Consider the following 16,416-nt stretch of genomic DNA (forward strand, 5'->3'; position numbering starts at 1 on the left):
AATAAATAAATATATTTTTGATTGGCTGGTGAGGAGACAATTTTCAATAGACTTCAAATTGCATACATTCTGTGGAGCTTACAGTTCAGGATAGACCAGATGAGCTAAATTGACTATTTCCATGCTGCACTTGGTATTTTTGGATATGTTTAATGCCAAATAAGTGCAATCTCAATGCTCTAATGGCGAATTATCCATTTACTAATGCAGAGCAGACAACAAATATTAAAGTAAATTAAGTATCACATAGAGTAAAACAGGTTATAGGAAATAAATGTGTATTGGTCTTGAAATACAAGTTGAAAAAGGAGGTTGATGGTCAGGTAGTGTCAATTATTTAATTTGATTTTTTTGTTGAAATCAGTTAAGCATCAGTTTCAGCACTGGAACTCAACAATAAGTAATATAAATGTAGCCACATCATTCAAATCATGCAAAATATAATCTGAAAAGTTGCCAACTACAAATAGAATATGGCACCAGCAACCTATCATTTTGACCATTTACGAAATGCTCCTCTTAATTGATTTTACAAAGCTACACTGCACATTCAATTACACCCATTTAATGAATGTCAGAATTATCAAAAGGTGCTTCTTTCCTTCTGCTGTACCCATCTATTTTCAAAAGAATCAGCTCTCCAGTATCAAATCATTCAGATAAAAGTCATTAACACAGCAAGCAAAGTGAATTATGAAGGGGAAATGGTGCATGATGTGCTTCATTGAAATAAAAGCCATTGCTACTTTAACCATAATCCCTTGGGACATGTTTTAATCAGCAATCAATTCACCTCAAGCACTTGGCACAATTTCATTTTGAGAAAGAAAAAAATAAAGTGAATGAAAATCTGCTTTTATAAGTTGCTAATTTGGAAGAGTAAATGCTAATTATGAAGATAAGATTAGTAGACTATTTAAATGCAGTAGGTAAGATATTAAATTTGGCCCAGCATTCTCCATGAATGTTAAAATGAAGTGTCAAGAAATACCAATAAAATGAGAAGCTATAAATTCAGACAGATCAATTGACACAAGGTTTGCATGTTTTTGTTAAAAATGACAACCACTTTGAGTTTTAGGTAAAATTAATTTCTATGCAAGATAAAAATCAAGGAAATTGTCAAAGGCAATGCAGCAATATTGTTCTTTGAATCTCAGAGGAAAATATTGGTTCAATTTATTTTGCAACACATATTGGGCTGAATTTTCAGTTTGGGGGAGAGACTCATACAAGTCTGTGAATAGTCAATACTGAGAACTTCTTGATACATCTGTTTTTCCTCTGCATTCCCAACTTCCTCATTGGTGTGGGGTTGCACTAACTAGGGTGCAACACACGTAACAGCCCCACGGAGGGTGGATCCACTACTGCAAAATGGAAGAAAATCACTTTTTTCATCACACTCTTTTCCTTTGGTGATGCAAGGTTTTGGAAGCTGATTGAAGTGTGCCAGCTTTGACAGTTCATGTAAAAGATACAAACCCGGCTGAGAAGTCTGGAATATTGTGAAGAGCAAATGCAAAGAATTTTCATGTTTTTAGCTGTCACTATTAGTTGCTGTATCGTAATGTAGATGTGACTTTAGAACCGTGATTCAACATACTGACCTGTTTACTTATTCACCTATATTATAGTATTTGCTTAATGAAGAAATGTCCACAATGCAGTGAAAAATGTATTAAATATCTTTCCGGGTTATGTCTTCATCTCTTGATGATTAAAAAAAAAACTGATTTTGACATTTGATAACAAATCTAATCACCTGCTCCTTTACATTGATTATCAGACATAATTATACCTAATTTACTTTGGAATTGAATTGGATACCTTCTATTCTTTCCTTCTCAGAGTGCTTTATTGCTTGGACAACTGTGGTCATTGTCAGTGTTTCATTTTGTTTCATGTGGTAATGGATTCCTACACAGGAGGTATAAGAATGAATGAGTTTATAATTTCTTGCCTCATTTATGAGGTTGCTGGTCTATTGATAAAAGAGGATTACTAATATTGCATAGATTTTCTTTCACATGGCAGAGTTTCTTCTCCTAATCAATGATATTGAGGCTTTTATTCGTTTACTTTTGCTTCAATATATCTGAAGTTTTGTCATTGACTTTGAATGTATTCTGAGGACTGTGCAGCGCATACTAGGTTAGCAGCTGTGGTAAATATGTTGGGAGCACAGAGATGACATGGGGGCACAGGATACATGAGAAACTAAAGGTGGCATAGATGATCTTAGGGGACATGGATTGGCAGGATAATTGCATAAGGTGAAGACATGTTTAGGGGTCCATCAAGCATTACTGGGAGATGGCTGACCGTGCTGAAGAAACAGGATTTGTAATTGATCTCCTCACAATCCCTAGCAGAGCTTTCATACTGCATTGTAATGATTTTTACAAATAAATTTAAGTGAATAAAACATCAATATTTTATAAAAATAAAATTTGATTTTCCTTTAAGGTTTGCTCAGATTACATTCAAAATATAGAACCAAGTCTTCTCTTAAAATACGAACCATTGTTAATACTTTAAATAGCTAAATTATAATTTGTACTTTTATAAATACCAGCTCTTACTTAAGCTATTTAAAAATATCATATGACCATCAATAAGTTTCACAATAACATGCATAATACCACATGTTTATTTTGAATTGGATTAGAAGGCAGAAATGTTCACACAATTTGACAAGAGGGAACATCTAAAGTTCAATTCTAGGAAATAGTGCCTGATATATAAGCTTTTAGGTTTCCCAGCTAGTTCACCCAAAATTTCACCACATGATTTGATTCATGTTACACATTAAGCAAATGGCCTTCTAAGTACTGCTGTGCTAGACTTGCTGCCTCCTCGTTTATCTCAGAAATTATGAATGAAACAGAGGCAGCCATTTCAGTTCACTCAAAAAGTCAATATCGGGGGATGTGAAGAACAATTCCTTCGCAGTATCTGGCAGGCATTGGCCCTCAAGATCACATGTCATGCAAGATACAAACCAAAAATGATATATGAAACCACCTTGGGATTACACTCCTCAAAACAGTTGTTCTTTTTGTGATTCTAGTTTCAAGTTGCAGGGACAAATCACATCAACAATTCTATTAAAAAAGAAACAATTACTTCAGTAACCTTACTCGCTGTTGGAAAAAAATATACTATTTATCATGCTGAAGGATTAAAAACTGTTGTTGATATTGCATATTTTTCAAAATCTTGAGTTAAACACAGAAGTTGTATATAGTGAGATGCATATCCTCATCAGTGAATGCTGAAGACAAAGACATTCTAGAGAAAATCTGTAATTTTGCTTTTTGATGCAAATTAGTACATAGAACATAAAACAATACAGCGCAGAACAGGCCCTTCGGCCCTCGATGTTGCGCCGACCTGTGAACTATTCTCAGCTCATCCCCCTACACTATCCCAAAATCATCCGTGTGCTTATCTAAGGATTGTTTAAATCTCCCTAATGTGGCTGAATTGACTACATTAGCAGGTAGGGTATTCCACGCCCTTACCACTCTCTGCGTAAAAAAAAGTGTCATAATTTATATTTAAATTCTGTACATTACTCATGTAAGGTTGTTTGGTTGTACCGTCTTCTATGGATAAGATCTTTTTGCCACCATGGATTTGAATTTAAGATGACAGCCTCTTTAAAATCACAGAGTGCAACTCACGTGAAAGGGTACATCCTGAGGTCAAATCATATTAGGGACAGCTAGATCTCCATAATTTCAAAATAAAGTACGTTTGTAAATAAGACATCGAACTACAATAGCTGAGGTAGGCAATGCTTTTAAAGGAGAAAGGTTAAACTGTTATCAATCTACTCGCACCACTGTACATTTATAGCAGATTTATACCTGTTTGCTGGTAATATGTAAATTTGGCACTGGGTAAAGATAAACAGAAACAAAGTGCCACAATTGTGGACAGTCTTTTTTTTAAAACTGTGGTTTGGGTCACTATGTTCTTACTGTTGAAGTTGCTCTGGATGAAAGTGCTGAACGTTCAATTATATCATACATCAAACTGGGACCTCCTCCAGCTGTACAAGCCATTCTATTTAGTTGTGGCCAAGAATCTTATACATTCACCTGGATTTCATTTCTTTCCTTGACCTCTCATTTAATTGAATCCAACTGTGCTAAACCTTAGAATGAAAATAAGTGATTGAAGCTTAGCTCAGGGATAAGCAGGACACCATCAGACTACCTAATTTCACTCTAGAAACACAGCCCACTTCCCTCTCGTATCACCTTCAATGAATGCGCACACTTGGGTCAGCCCTAGGCTTAATTTCAGAGGGAATGTGGCGCAAGATTTAGACTGAATGAAGTATTTTTCTCTTTTTAATCTCTTACTGTCAATAATCTTGACCATTGCAAAATAGAATTGAATCAAAATATTTTCCAGAAATGTACTTTTTAAAATTCAAAATCAATTAGGGTGTGATAAATAGTAAAATGCACAGCCATTTTAATTCACTGTTAAAAATGTAATCTGATTAATGCGATCACAGAATCATAGAACCTCTACAGTGTGGAAGCAGTCCATTCAGCCCATAGCGTCTGCACCGACCCTCCAAAGAGCATCCCACCCAGACCCAGACCCCAATCCTTGTTCCCTGTAATCCTGCATCTCACATAGTTAATCAACCTAACCTATATATCCCTGTGTACTGTGAGCAATTTAGTATGGCCTATCCACCTAACCTGCATATCTTTGGACTGTGGGGAGGAAACCAGAGCACCTAGAGAAAACCCACACATACAGAGGGAGAATGCACAAACTCTATGGTTAAGGGTGCAATTGAATCTGGGTCCCTGGCATTGTGAGGCAGCAGTACTAACCACTGAGCCACCCCTAATGCACACACATTTTCTCTTGAAACATTTACAAACTAATAATGCTGCTTATCTGTCTCATGCTATTTGTTCTTGGTTGCTATCCTAGGATTCAACATCAACTCTTGCCCTTTTAAAAAGGACCGGTTCTGACATGTCACTATGTACATTGCAGTCAAAGAAAACTGAGTCAACTGCTGCCAGGCATATCTTCCTTGATGATACTTAAAAAGACTAAATTTTAAAAGGCACCATCTCTGAAGTAACAGAACAAATCAAACATTATTCTGCAAAAGTTCAATGATGTTACTATTTGTATCTGGTACAATTAAACTTCCCACTGCACCAAGTAACATAGCACTTTTCTTTTTCTTTGCTGTGTTAATAATTTTACTATTTTTATGATAATGTTTGTGGTCAATTCCAAATGAGTCACCTGCATTAGCAATGCTTAGGTTTTTCAGATTGCTTGATATCGTGCAAAATATTTCATAGGTTAAATGGGCTTTTTTTGTAAGATGTAAATACGATTCTACTAAAATAAATCCCTTATTTTACATCAAGCAACACATACAATTGATGCTCAAGGTGCTGGAACACAATTACGTCAGCTTCTTTGGAAATCAATATCAAAGCTACTTTCACAGATAGCCATCGAGTGTACTATTTTTGTTTAGAACCTCATTGCAAGATAATAAATAAGTGTTTTGCATCAATGTTTACTGTGGAAAAGGACATGGAAGATATAGAATGTAGGGAAACAGATGGTGACATCTTGAAAAATATCTATATTACAGAGGAGGAAGTGCTAGATGTCTTGAAATGCATGAAAGTTGATAAATCCCCAGGACATGATCAGGTGCATGCTAGAACTCTGTGAGAAGCTAGGGAAGTGATCGCTGGTCCCCATTGAAAGTCACAGGTGAGGTGCCAGAAGACTGGAGGTTGGCTATCGTGATGCCACTGTTTAAGAAGGGTAGTAAGGACAAGCCAGGGAACTACAGACCAGTGAGCCTGAGGTTGGTGGGCAAGTTGTTGAAGGGAATCCTGGGGGACAGGATGCACATGCATTTGGAAAGGCAAGGACTGATTAGGGACAGTCAGCATGGCTTTGTGCGTGAGAAATCATGTCTCACAAACTTGATTGAATTTTTTGAAGAAGTAACAAAGAGGATTGATGAGGACAGAGCAGTGGATGACATCTGAATCACTTCAGTAAGGTGTTCAACAAAGTGCCCCATGGGAGACTGGTTAGCAAGGTTAGGTCTCATGGTATATAGGGAGAATTAGCCATTTGGATACAGAACTGGCTCAAAGGTAGAAGACGAAGGTGGTAGTGGAGAATTGTTTTTCTGACTGGAGGCCTGTGACCAGTGGAGTGCCACAAGGATCGGTGCTGGGTCCACTACTTTTTGTCATTTATAGAAATGATTTGGATGTAAGCATAAGAGGTATAGTTAATAAGTTTGCAGATGACATCAAAATTGGAGATGTAGTGGACAGCGAACATTACCTCAGAGTACAACAGGATCTTGATGAGGTGGGCCAATGGGCTGAGGAGTGGCAGATGGAGATTAATTTAGATAAATGCGAGGTGCTGCATTTTGGGAAAGCAAATCTTAGCAGGCCTTATACACTTAATGGTAAGGTCCTAGGGAGTGTTGCTGAACAAAATGACCTTGGAGTACAGGTTCATAGCTCCTTGAAAGTAGAGTCACAGGTAGATAGGATAGTGAAGAAGGCGTTTGGTATGCTTTCTTTTATTGGTCAGAGTACTGAGTTGGGAGGTCATGTTGTGGCTGTACAGGATATTGGTCTGGCCACTGTTGGAATACTGTGTGCAATTCTGGGTTCCTTCCTACTGGAAAGATGTTGTAAAACTTGAAAGGATTCAGAAAAGATTTACAAGGATGTTGCCAGGGTTGGAGGATTTGAGCTATAGGGAGAGGCTGAATAGGCTAGGGCTGTTTTCCCTGGAGCTTCAGATGCTGAGGGGTGACCTTAGAAAGGTTTACAAAATTATGAGGGGCATGGATAGGATAAATAGATGAAGTCTCTTCCCTGGGATAGGGGAGTCCAGAACTCAGCATAGGTTTAGGTTGAGAGGGGAAAGACATAAAAGGGACCTAGGTGGCAACTTTTTCACACAGAGGGTGATATGTGTATGGAATGAGTTGCCAGAGGAAGTGATGGAGGCTAGTACAATTACAACATTTAAAAGGCATCTAAATGGGTTTATGAATAGGAAGGTTTTGAGGGACATGGGCCAGGTGTTGGCAGGTAGGACTACATTGGGTTGGGATATCAGGTCAGCATGGACAAGTTGGACTGAAGGGTCTGTTTCCGTGCTGTACATCTCTATGACTCTAAGTTATTCTGGACAAATACAACAATGAAGTCTCACTTTTACAAGATTGGTTAATATCTTAGATATTCTCTCGGGTCAAGCAGACTTGCAGATCAATTTACTTTCAGGGATGTGGCCTAACAATGAAATATCACATTGCTATCACAATGAAGAAATCACAAAGGTCAACCTCCCATCTATGGAATAAATCTTTGAGGCCTGCTGTCAAGGAAAGTCTGCCAGCATTCTCAATGATCCACCCCAAACTGGCAATGTTCTTCTACAACCTCTACCATCGGGGAGAAGGTAAAGAAGCCTGAACACATGCACCTGCCAGTTTTGAAAGAGTTTTTATCCTACTGAATGGATTAAAACTCCTAACATTCGCCTGTACATGTGTTTTTGTTTTTGCCGCTGTTTACCTATTATTTACTTATCTATGCTACTTAACTCTGTAATCTGCCTGCATTGCTCACAAGATAGAACTTTACACGGTGCTTGGTACATGTGACAATAAATTCAATTCAGTTCAATTATCTAAATATTCAGCAATGTAACTCTGGGATTAACCAAGAGGACACAATGAATTGAACTGGACACATGCTATTCTTTCAAATGTGAAACTCCAATATTTTACGAGGTGGATGAAAAAAAAATGTGGAAAAGGTAAGATGCGTCCTGATTGAAAAAATAAGCATTTGTAATTTATGGAGTGAGCATTTCATCTGCAGTTACTGAACAACTTTTATTAGAACAATTTAATTTATGATTGTTATAAGTCAAAACATTAATACACCAACTATCTTGTAACATAAATAATATGCGAGTGTTGACCTGTATGTTTGGATTTTTAATAACTCTAAATCCCAGTCTATAAGCCTATATTTATCTATAGACAACTGGAAGTGTACAGAAAGGTGGTACCATTTGTCCACTGCTAATCACAAATACCAGGCCAAAAATGGGAGCATGCAAAGATTCTGTATGCTTTTAAAATCAACCAAATACGATATGTATCACTTCAAAACAAGCAGATGCTGATATTACATTCATCTGCAAAATAAATAGCCAGAATCAACATTCTGCATTTTAAATAACATGCCAATTTATTGAACTGCGTTTTGAGTTCATTTGTTGGAGTTGAATGTCAACTATTCCACTTTTTCCATTTGTGATTGAAAATGACATGCAGTGTCTGCAAAAAAGGAGAATGGAAATGAAAACTGTCATTATAAATCTGAGTACAAATCCAAAGCTTCAACTACACATTCTGAATCCTGATAGGAAAAGGTTGCTCAATTTAATTGAGTTGTAAGTAAAATTCTTTCAGTGCTCCAGATCTGTAATTAATATAGTCCTGTGGTATATCCATAATCAGCCAAATAAAAATTTAGAAGGCAACTTCTTCACTTACAGTCAAAGATTGCAGATACAGCAGTTGGTAATTTTTTTTTCCCTTTCTTGTTGACTTAATACAGCTCCAACACTGGATAAAAAATATTTTATCAGCCATGGGTTTAAGGGAATATATACTCATTTGATGCTCCTTTATTTTGGACTGCATGTTATTAGTTGGAAAACTATTGCATTAAAAGTACACTCAAGAGAAATTAGGAATAGGCAAATGTGCCCATTGCCTCTTCACCCATAAATAGCCAGCTGTATCTACATTCCATGGAAGAATTAATAAAAAAAAATTCAAAGTAATTTTCATCTCTCAAAACTGATTCAGCAGAATTTGCAATATATTTGCAATGACAACACTTCAGTTGTTTTTTTCAGGTCTTACTAAAAGTCTTTGCCCTATTGCTACCTGACCTAATTCCTGTCACAGAGATGCACAAACTATTACTTTCCAACAATAAGTTACCTCTAAGGGGAGCAAGAAATAGCTTCCTTGTTGGGAAGTGACTAGTGATTGCTCTTCCAGTGATAGAATTGACATTGTCAAAAGCAAATCCTTAGCCGAGCCATTCACAAGATAAAAAAACATTACTTTCAAAGAATGGAAAGCAATTATCTTGCTCTTGTCAAAATAAAAAGTCATGCAACAGTCCTGGAAAAAATATCAGTATCCTGGAGCAATTGGAAATAGTGGTGGAACATACATCGCAATGTGTCATTATCTGCCACTGCCATTCATTAAGGTTCAACTTTATCTCCTTTAAGTATACAGGATGAGTTGAAATCTTCACTTCTTCCTCATTCCCAGTGTTCTACAAATTCTTAAATAACACTGTTTTTGTTTTTAATTGAAACACGGCTTTTGTTTTTTTTAAAAACAGTGCCTTATTGTAGGGTTGGATAATTGTCCATTTTCCATTCCTATTAACTCAGTTAGTTTAGATTGCATGTGCATTGCAAATTAATGTTTTCTTTAAAAGTACAGTTGCATTTTGTGTTGATTGTGTAGAATAATTACAACCCAAGTATGGTAATTCAAGCTAATAATAACATCTAACAGAACTATTTTTGAGTAGCCCTAGTTTAAGTCACCCACACATTTGGTAGGTGACAGTCAAACTACCATCTCCCTGTACCTCTGAAATTAGAATGATGAAATAGAATGTAGTATTAAAATGATATTTAATCAAAATCTTACTTGAAAAACACAAATCAATAGCCAGTTCCTCCTTCAACTTGAAGTCTTCCTCAGTGGAAGCTCCTTTCCAGATGTTCCCTTACTACAGGTGCTAAAGTCCCATATTTGCTACCCTCTTGGTTCCTTAATTGCATAATCACACACTAAGATGAAACACATTCCGTAACACAGGTTAGACTGAAGCACAAGGATTTCCTTATAAGTGTTCCATTATCTATAAAACAGATTAACAGAAATACATTTTAAATGCTGTAGCTCATTGACTGACTTTCTAAAAGCTATTTGATATTTTAGCCCAATTAACAGTGACAACAACAATTTCAGAAGTGGTTAAATCTTTTTCCTTTTGAAAACTTAATCATAGTGTGAACCACTTTTTAAAAGCACTTACTATGGATAATGCTGTTAATAGATAACATTAGCTACAAGATGATCTTGAAGCACTTTTGAAAAAAAAAAATTACTTTTTTAGATATCTCCTCAGAGTCTTTTCCTGTGTAAACAGCACACAATTTTTATTTTTCTTTGTTTTGAATTGCAAACAAAAATGTGGAAATGGCTGCTTTAAACCAAGGATTGTGAAAGGAGTAAGTGCACTTTTAAAAACAAGTTACTGGAGCACATTATGACTTGAGTTCACACTGTTCAAGAAGCAGGGAAGATGTTTAAGATTCAATGGCACTGTGGGTGGGTGGGTATTCAAAGCAAACTTTGCACAGAGTCAAACCACTGACTTGCTTTTCCAATTAAGACCAATTGTTGAGGCCAGGAGTCATCAGCATAACAACTCTCTGGTTGATGGGCAGTATTTATGTGAACATGACTGAGGCAGAAGGTCTCAAAGCTGCAGGAGACAGCATCTCTCTCTCTCTTCTTTTTCTGCAGTGAAGTAACCAAGAACTTAAAGACAATTAACTTCCCCCACCATTTGCCAGAAACCATTGCCTCAAACTAGTGACTGAAAGGTTGAATTAATGTGTCAACAAATCTAGGGATTCTGTAAAGAACTGAACAGATTGGAAAGAAGATCAGAAGGACTCAGAAGAAGCAGGAGTCACCTCATCAAAATCTGCGAACTGCTGCCCTTGAACCATGTTTCCCCAATAGTTTTCTTTCCACCTATAACACCTATGTTTGTCTGACTGTTGTCTGTTGCATATGTGTAGAAGTGTTTAAGGGATTAGAATATCAGCTAGTTGAGAATTGATTTGTTAAAGTAGTTCATGTTAAGTACAGAAATCCAGTGTTCTGTTAACCTGCGTTCATCAGACAGGTACATTGGAGACTTTTATTAATTTGATGAAATCTTCAACTTTTCTGACAACCCTGGAAGTAACTGGACTTCAGTACCAGTGCATTGTTTCAAATGGGACATGGCAATTGTACTCAGCTTCCATCTTCACCTCTGAAACAAATTGAGATACCTATTATACTAAGTAATTGCAAGTTGTAGCTATCATAATCTAATGCCCACGCAGGACTTCTAACTTGGTAAAACTGCAACTGAATTAAGCTAAAATGTTCTATCAAGGGAATTAATGATAGGCAAGATGAATTTTAAGACCACCAAAATCCTAAGTCAGAATCTTTAATCAGCATGTTATCAAATTCCTATTCAATCCGGTTCATCTATTAAAAGAACAAATACACCATTGTTTGGACTTTAAATCTTCCAAAAGGATTTCTTGGTAGGAAATTAATTCCCCAACACTGCTGGCAAATTGAAGGAGATTTTAGTTACAAATTAGGGTTCCTTAAAGACTATAACACTTTCCAATTTAATCAACATTCTGCCATCGGGATATCCTCTAAATTAAGTAGATTTTTCAACTTTAATGTTGGTAATTTAGCACATTTCAACCCTGTGTACTGTATAGCATAACTTGATTCTAAGGATGGCTTGATCTCTGCTTTACGCCCTGTCATTATATCAGCTTTAGCTGAACATTGCGTAATATTGGTGTGAATCGCCCATTCCCTCATCATGCAGTTCTACAAACTCCCTCAGTGAGGCTGCCCACTACCACTATGAATCCACACTCACTAGCATCTGAGACAGACTATCCAAATTCCTTTTATCCTTCAGTCAGTCAATCTACACCACATATTAATTGGGGGAGAAAAGTATAATAACACAATGCACCAGTCTTAAATCATGCTTCAGCATACCATTCAACTGTCAAATGGGCACATTGCGCTTTGAGGCATTTATTAAATTCCAAACACAATAGGGTCATGTGGATACACTAAAGTTTCCTAAACATACAACTGGCCTGCATATTCAGCCACAATAAAACTTGAATTTTAAGACTGAGGTATCATTGACTGGTTAGGTACAGCACGTTCCTGAACGACTTGTTTTTTTTTATTTGTATATGGTGCTCAGCTCATCACCAGAAAAGTGCCTCTTGTTATTATTGTAACGAAAACTGATTTTATCAATCAGTTCAATATTTAAAATGATTGAGATGGTTAGTACGCGCGTGAAAGATTATAATCACATCCTTGTACCAACCTGATACTGCCTTAAGTATCAAATTACACAAAACCGTTCTATCTATTCTAAAACTAAGCAAATTAATAGCTCAAGGAAACATATACTCGGATCTTCCAGTCAGGGCATCGCCAATGAAGGCGAATAAAAGCTTTATTCGCCCTTCGAGTCAGACTTCTGCAGCAGGGTATATATTGACTCGAGATCCACACAAAGACCAGCAACCATAAGGTGCGGCGAGGCCACGGCACTTCTGCTGTTATCAGCTTATGTAACGCCTCCTAAAGGGGCAGCACGCTGCTGTTGTAATGGTACTTTTTTTTTTAAAAAAGTTATTTTTCATTATTTATAATATTTAAAATTTAAATGCCATAATAAGTTTGTCGTGGGCGGTGATTATTATTGGGGATTTAGTTTTCGGGGTCCTGGTAGTTCTCTTGCTGTTCATTACTGTCCTGCATCTGACATTAACAGCGAAAAAAATGACAACTATATGGGTGAGGAGAGGGGAAACAAAGCCAGGTCTCCGATTTTCACTGCTGCTGACATCGGCCTTTTGCTCAGAAAAGCAGAATGGATCAGTGTAAACAGTTCAGTCATGTAATTTTCAACCGTTGCCAACTTCTTTATTGTCATTATCATGCACAGAATTTACAAGGTGATTTTGTTTCACAAACATAAATATAAAGAAGTTGCCTCTTTTACACTTGTTAATGAGGAATCCAATTGTTTTTGAGCAAGATATTAAGAATGAACAGTGGCTGTGAATCATAATGGAGTTGGGGTGGGGTGGAGTTTCCTTATTTTCAATGTGAAGGAAAATTACATTGTACTTTTTTGTTCCATGTATTACTTTTGATGGTGTTAGTAACAGCCAGTATTAGTCGAAGTTTTGTTGTCCCCAGCTAGTCAAAGAAGTTAAGTATCTGCCACAGAATTATTTATCGAGGTCTCAAACTATAAAGAATTAATGAGATCCATAATTACCGAATCCATTATTTTAGAGTCCAGAATGAGAATAAGGTAAAAGTTCATGTAAATGGTATAATTGGTTCCTGTCAAGTTTTGTCACTTGGTTACCTCAGCTGTAAACTAAGTGGCTTCCAACAAATATTACTGGAAACTGGCTAATGAAATCAAGTTATATTACTTTGATTACAGCATATATGTGAATAGTATCACTTTTACATTAACTTCCAAGCATAGTATCCATTCTGGTTATGAGTAAGCATCTCTATCATACAGCTTCCTGTTAACTTTTATCCATAAAAGAGTAGTCAACGAAGGAAAAGTCTAAGTTATAATGTATCACAGTTCTCCACGAGTTCCTGATTTACTGCAGTCATGTAAACCCCCAGTTTTTGGCTATGGGGAGGGAAGTTAGATTTTTTTTAAATTACACAAAGAAAAGTCAGTCACATGTGGCGCACAAGTTTTTTAAAACAAAAATCAAGTGGAGGAAACGTAATGGATCTTCTGGTCTTCAGCCTACTGGTCCTTTCCTGCTCTCAATTTTGTGTTTATAAAATGCTCCTTGTGCCATGTTTAAAGCAGAAATGCATGTTCAAAGTCAACAATAACTAACAATGTGTTGAACCAGCAATCATACTGGAAAATTAAAACTATTTCTTAAGTCTATCATTCCGTTTCTCTATTGGCCATCCCAGACGTAGGTTAATAAAAGGACAAGTTTGCATTGTTCCCGATGTTCAGTCAAACTTTGGAAATTGCTTGCGCTGGATGGGGAGAGCGAACACTCGTCAAAAGGGCAAATACTATCAATTTTGAAGACAGTCAAAATGAATTCAAGACTATAATTGGCCAGAACAAAGCTTCCTCCTTAGTACTGGTCTATTTTGCTTGTAAAATCAAACTGATTTACAATTCTTATTCCTCCTACTGAAGCTGGTTTACTGTAATTACGATTTACTTAAAGGCTTTATTCCGATTATTAATCTGTTTTGTGGATTTAAAAAGCCATCAAATTTGGATTCAAAACAGCAAACTGAACAAGTTCATGTCCCACAGATTGGAGGTCCAATTTTACTTCTAAAAAGGGGCGTTGCAATGGATAGCTTTATGTTACTCTTCAATTGTCTCTGATTACATAAAATACCCTCACAGTATTTAGATTCACATACACAGCAGAAGGAACCCAGTTTTTTTTAATAAAACAGGAGGGGATGGGGTGCTTAACTGTTTGAGATTGTAAGCAACGAACATACAGTTGAATGTTGCAGATTTACCTCCAGACCTGCCCGAGCTGCAGGATGTGGATGAGAGACTGCAGGAACCACATGCACAAGCGGCAGCAGGTCGAAGTGCGGGTAGCCCGGCGCTGCCCCGCTTCGCTCTCCTTGGTGCTGAAATGATCGGCTGCTTCATCAGGGCCAGTTCCTCCTCCTGCCGCCGCCGCCGCCGCCGCTGCAGCCCGGGCTCGGGCGCTGCTCCCACCGCTACTGTTGGTGTAGTCGTAGACGAACCACCTGAAACTCAGTACCTGCACCACCAGGGACGGCACCACCACGAACATGAGCGTCAGCCCGAACCACCAGTAGTCGCCTTGGAAGTAATAGTCCACGGCCAGCCACACGTCGGTCGCTCCATCCGAGAAGAAGACCAGCAAGGCGCCCAGGATCCAGCAGCAGTCCGCCAAGGAGTACTCTTCCCGCTGGCGAGGCACCGAGTTGACACAGGAGCTGTGACAGCAGCCGGAGCCCGGCTCACAACAATGGGAGGAGGAGGACGAGGCGCCGGCGGCGGCGGCGGGGGCGAGGGCGAGGGCCCCGGCGGACGAGGATGACAAGCCCCTCTCCCCGCACTCACTCTCCGCTGGGCGTTGACCTAAATTCTGCAACGAGACGGACGCTGTCCCTCCCATGCCGTCCGACTTTGCAGCCATGTTGAACAAGCACCCTCCCCCCACCCCCCTCTCTCTCACTCACACACACACACACACACAAAAAGACTAGCACTCACTTCCGCAGATGCCGAGCCTTTTTTTAAGAGTAAAAAAAACCCTCCTGCTAGAGGGAGGGGAAAATAAAACTTCCGGCGACTGCGGGTGGGGCTGAGCTGTGCAGAGAGAGAGAGAGAGAGAGAATCAAGCTGCCAGTCCCGCTCCTCCCCCTGCTCTGGCTGCACAGCCACTGGATCTGACCCTCCCACTGGAGCCCAGCTCGATTAACGTGGCTACATCACCGAGTCTGCACAGGCGCTTCACCCTTTTGTTTCACAGAGAGACCCAAGGCAGGGATTCAACAGGCAGCCCCCGCACCCCCTTCCCCCAAACCGAGCCCTGCTGACTGTGCGCTGTGAACTGAACACCATCAGAGCCCGGGCTGACTCCAGCCCCACACACGTTTTCGCCTTCTCACACCTGCACGTCCGATATAACCATGACAGCATGTTTCTCTTTTCAATAAAACACTTTGCTCGCACTGGGATAATCTTAACCAGGATTTCGGGAGACGTTAACTCCGATATTTATTACAGTGGCCGTAAAACTACTAAAATATCTTGAGTTTAATTCTATCGCTCCAACACTCAAACGTTGCTTGGGGTTGGAGTTCATCGTTTTCACTGTCTCTCGCAGTTAGCTTCGTGGTCCTGGACATGGCTCAATATCAAAGCCTGTTAGTTAAGGGAAGTTATTTATTTCGAGGTGGGATCACGATTTCAATAAATATTCGTATGGGCAGCCTAATGTGTAACCCATGAAAATGGGTGTGGCGATAATGATTCCGGGAGACTCTAAGCTGAATCTCATTTGTATAATATCCCTGTCCATTCCACTACTCTAATGCTAACTCAACTATTCATGGCTTTGGTTCATAAGCATTTGGACGAATATCCAGATGCGTTCCCGTATTCTCCTGTTCTCGTTTCCAGGTATGGATCATGGACCTCCATTGGATTGGTCAATGCTCGTGAGAAAAGCGTTGCAGTGGCTGCAATTGCTTTCTGAAGGGCGGCCAACTCAGAAACTCCCATGCTTCCCACCAGCCATCAGGTGTAATGGAAAGATTGGGCTGACAATCAACCTTCCATCGCCAACAAGCCCTGGCATGAGACTTGAACTCAGAGCTTCTTGCCCTGAGGTAGGGATGCTGTC

The 16,416-nt window shown here is 38.7% G+C and overlaps 1 protein-coding gene across 1 annotated transcript in view; it reads right to left on the reverse strand.

Moving 5' to 3' along the window:
• The window catches only part of xkr7b (XK, Kell blood group complex subunit-related family, member 7b), a 200,864-nt gene extending 185,660 nt beyond the window's left edge, over positions 1-15,204 (reverse strand). The window contains exon 1 of the mRNA XM_043710492.2: positions 14,549-15,204. Within this exon, the coding sequence (XP_043566427.2) occupies positions 14,549-15,204 (656 nt within the window). The remainder of the gene's footprint in view (positions 1-14,548) is intronic.
• Positions 15,205-16,416: the final 1,212 nt, after the last annotated feature.

This window comes from Chiloscyllium plagiosum, unplaced genomic scaffold (assembly GCF_037043375.1).
Source record: "Chiloscyllium plagiosum isolate Xiang-an unplaced genomic scaffold, Cpla_swu_hap1 HiC_scaffold_15, whole genome shotgun sequence".
In the NCBI taxonomy this organism is placed as follows: domain Eukaryota; kingdom Metazoa; phylum Chordata; class Chondrichthyes; order Orectolobiformes; family Hemiscylliidae; genus Chiloscyllium; species Chiloscyllium plagiosum.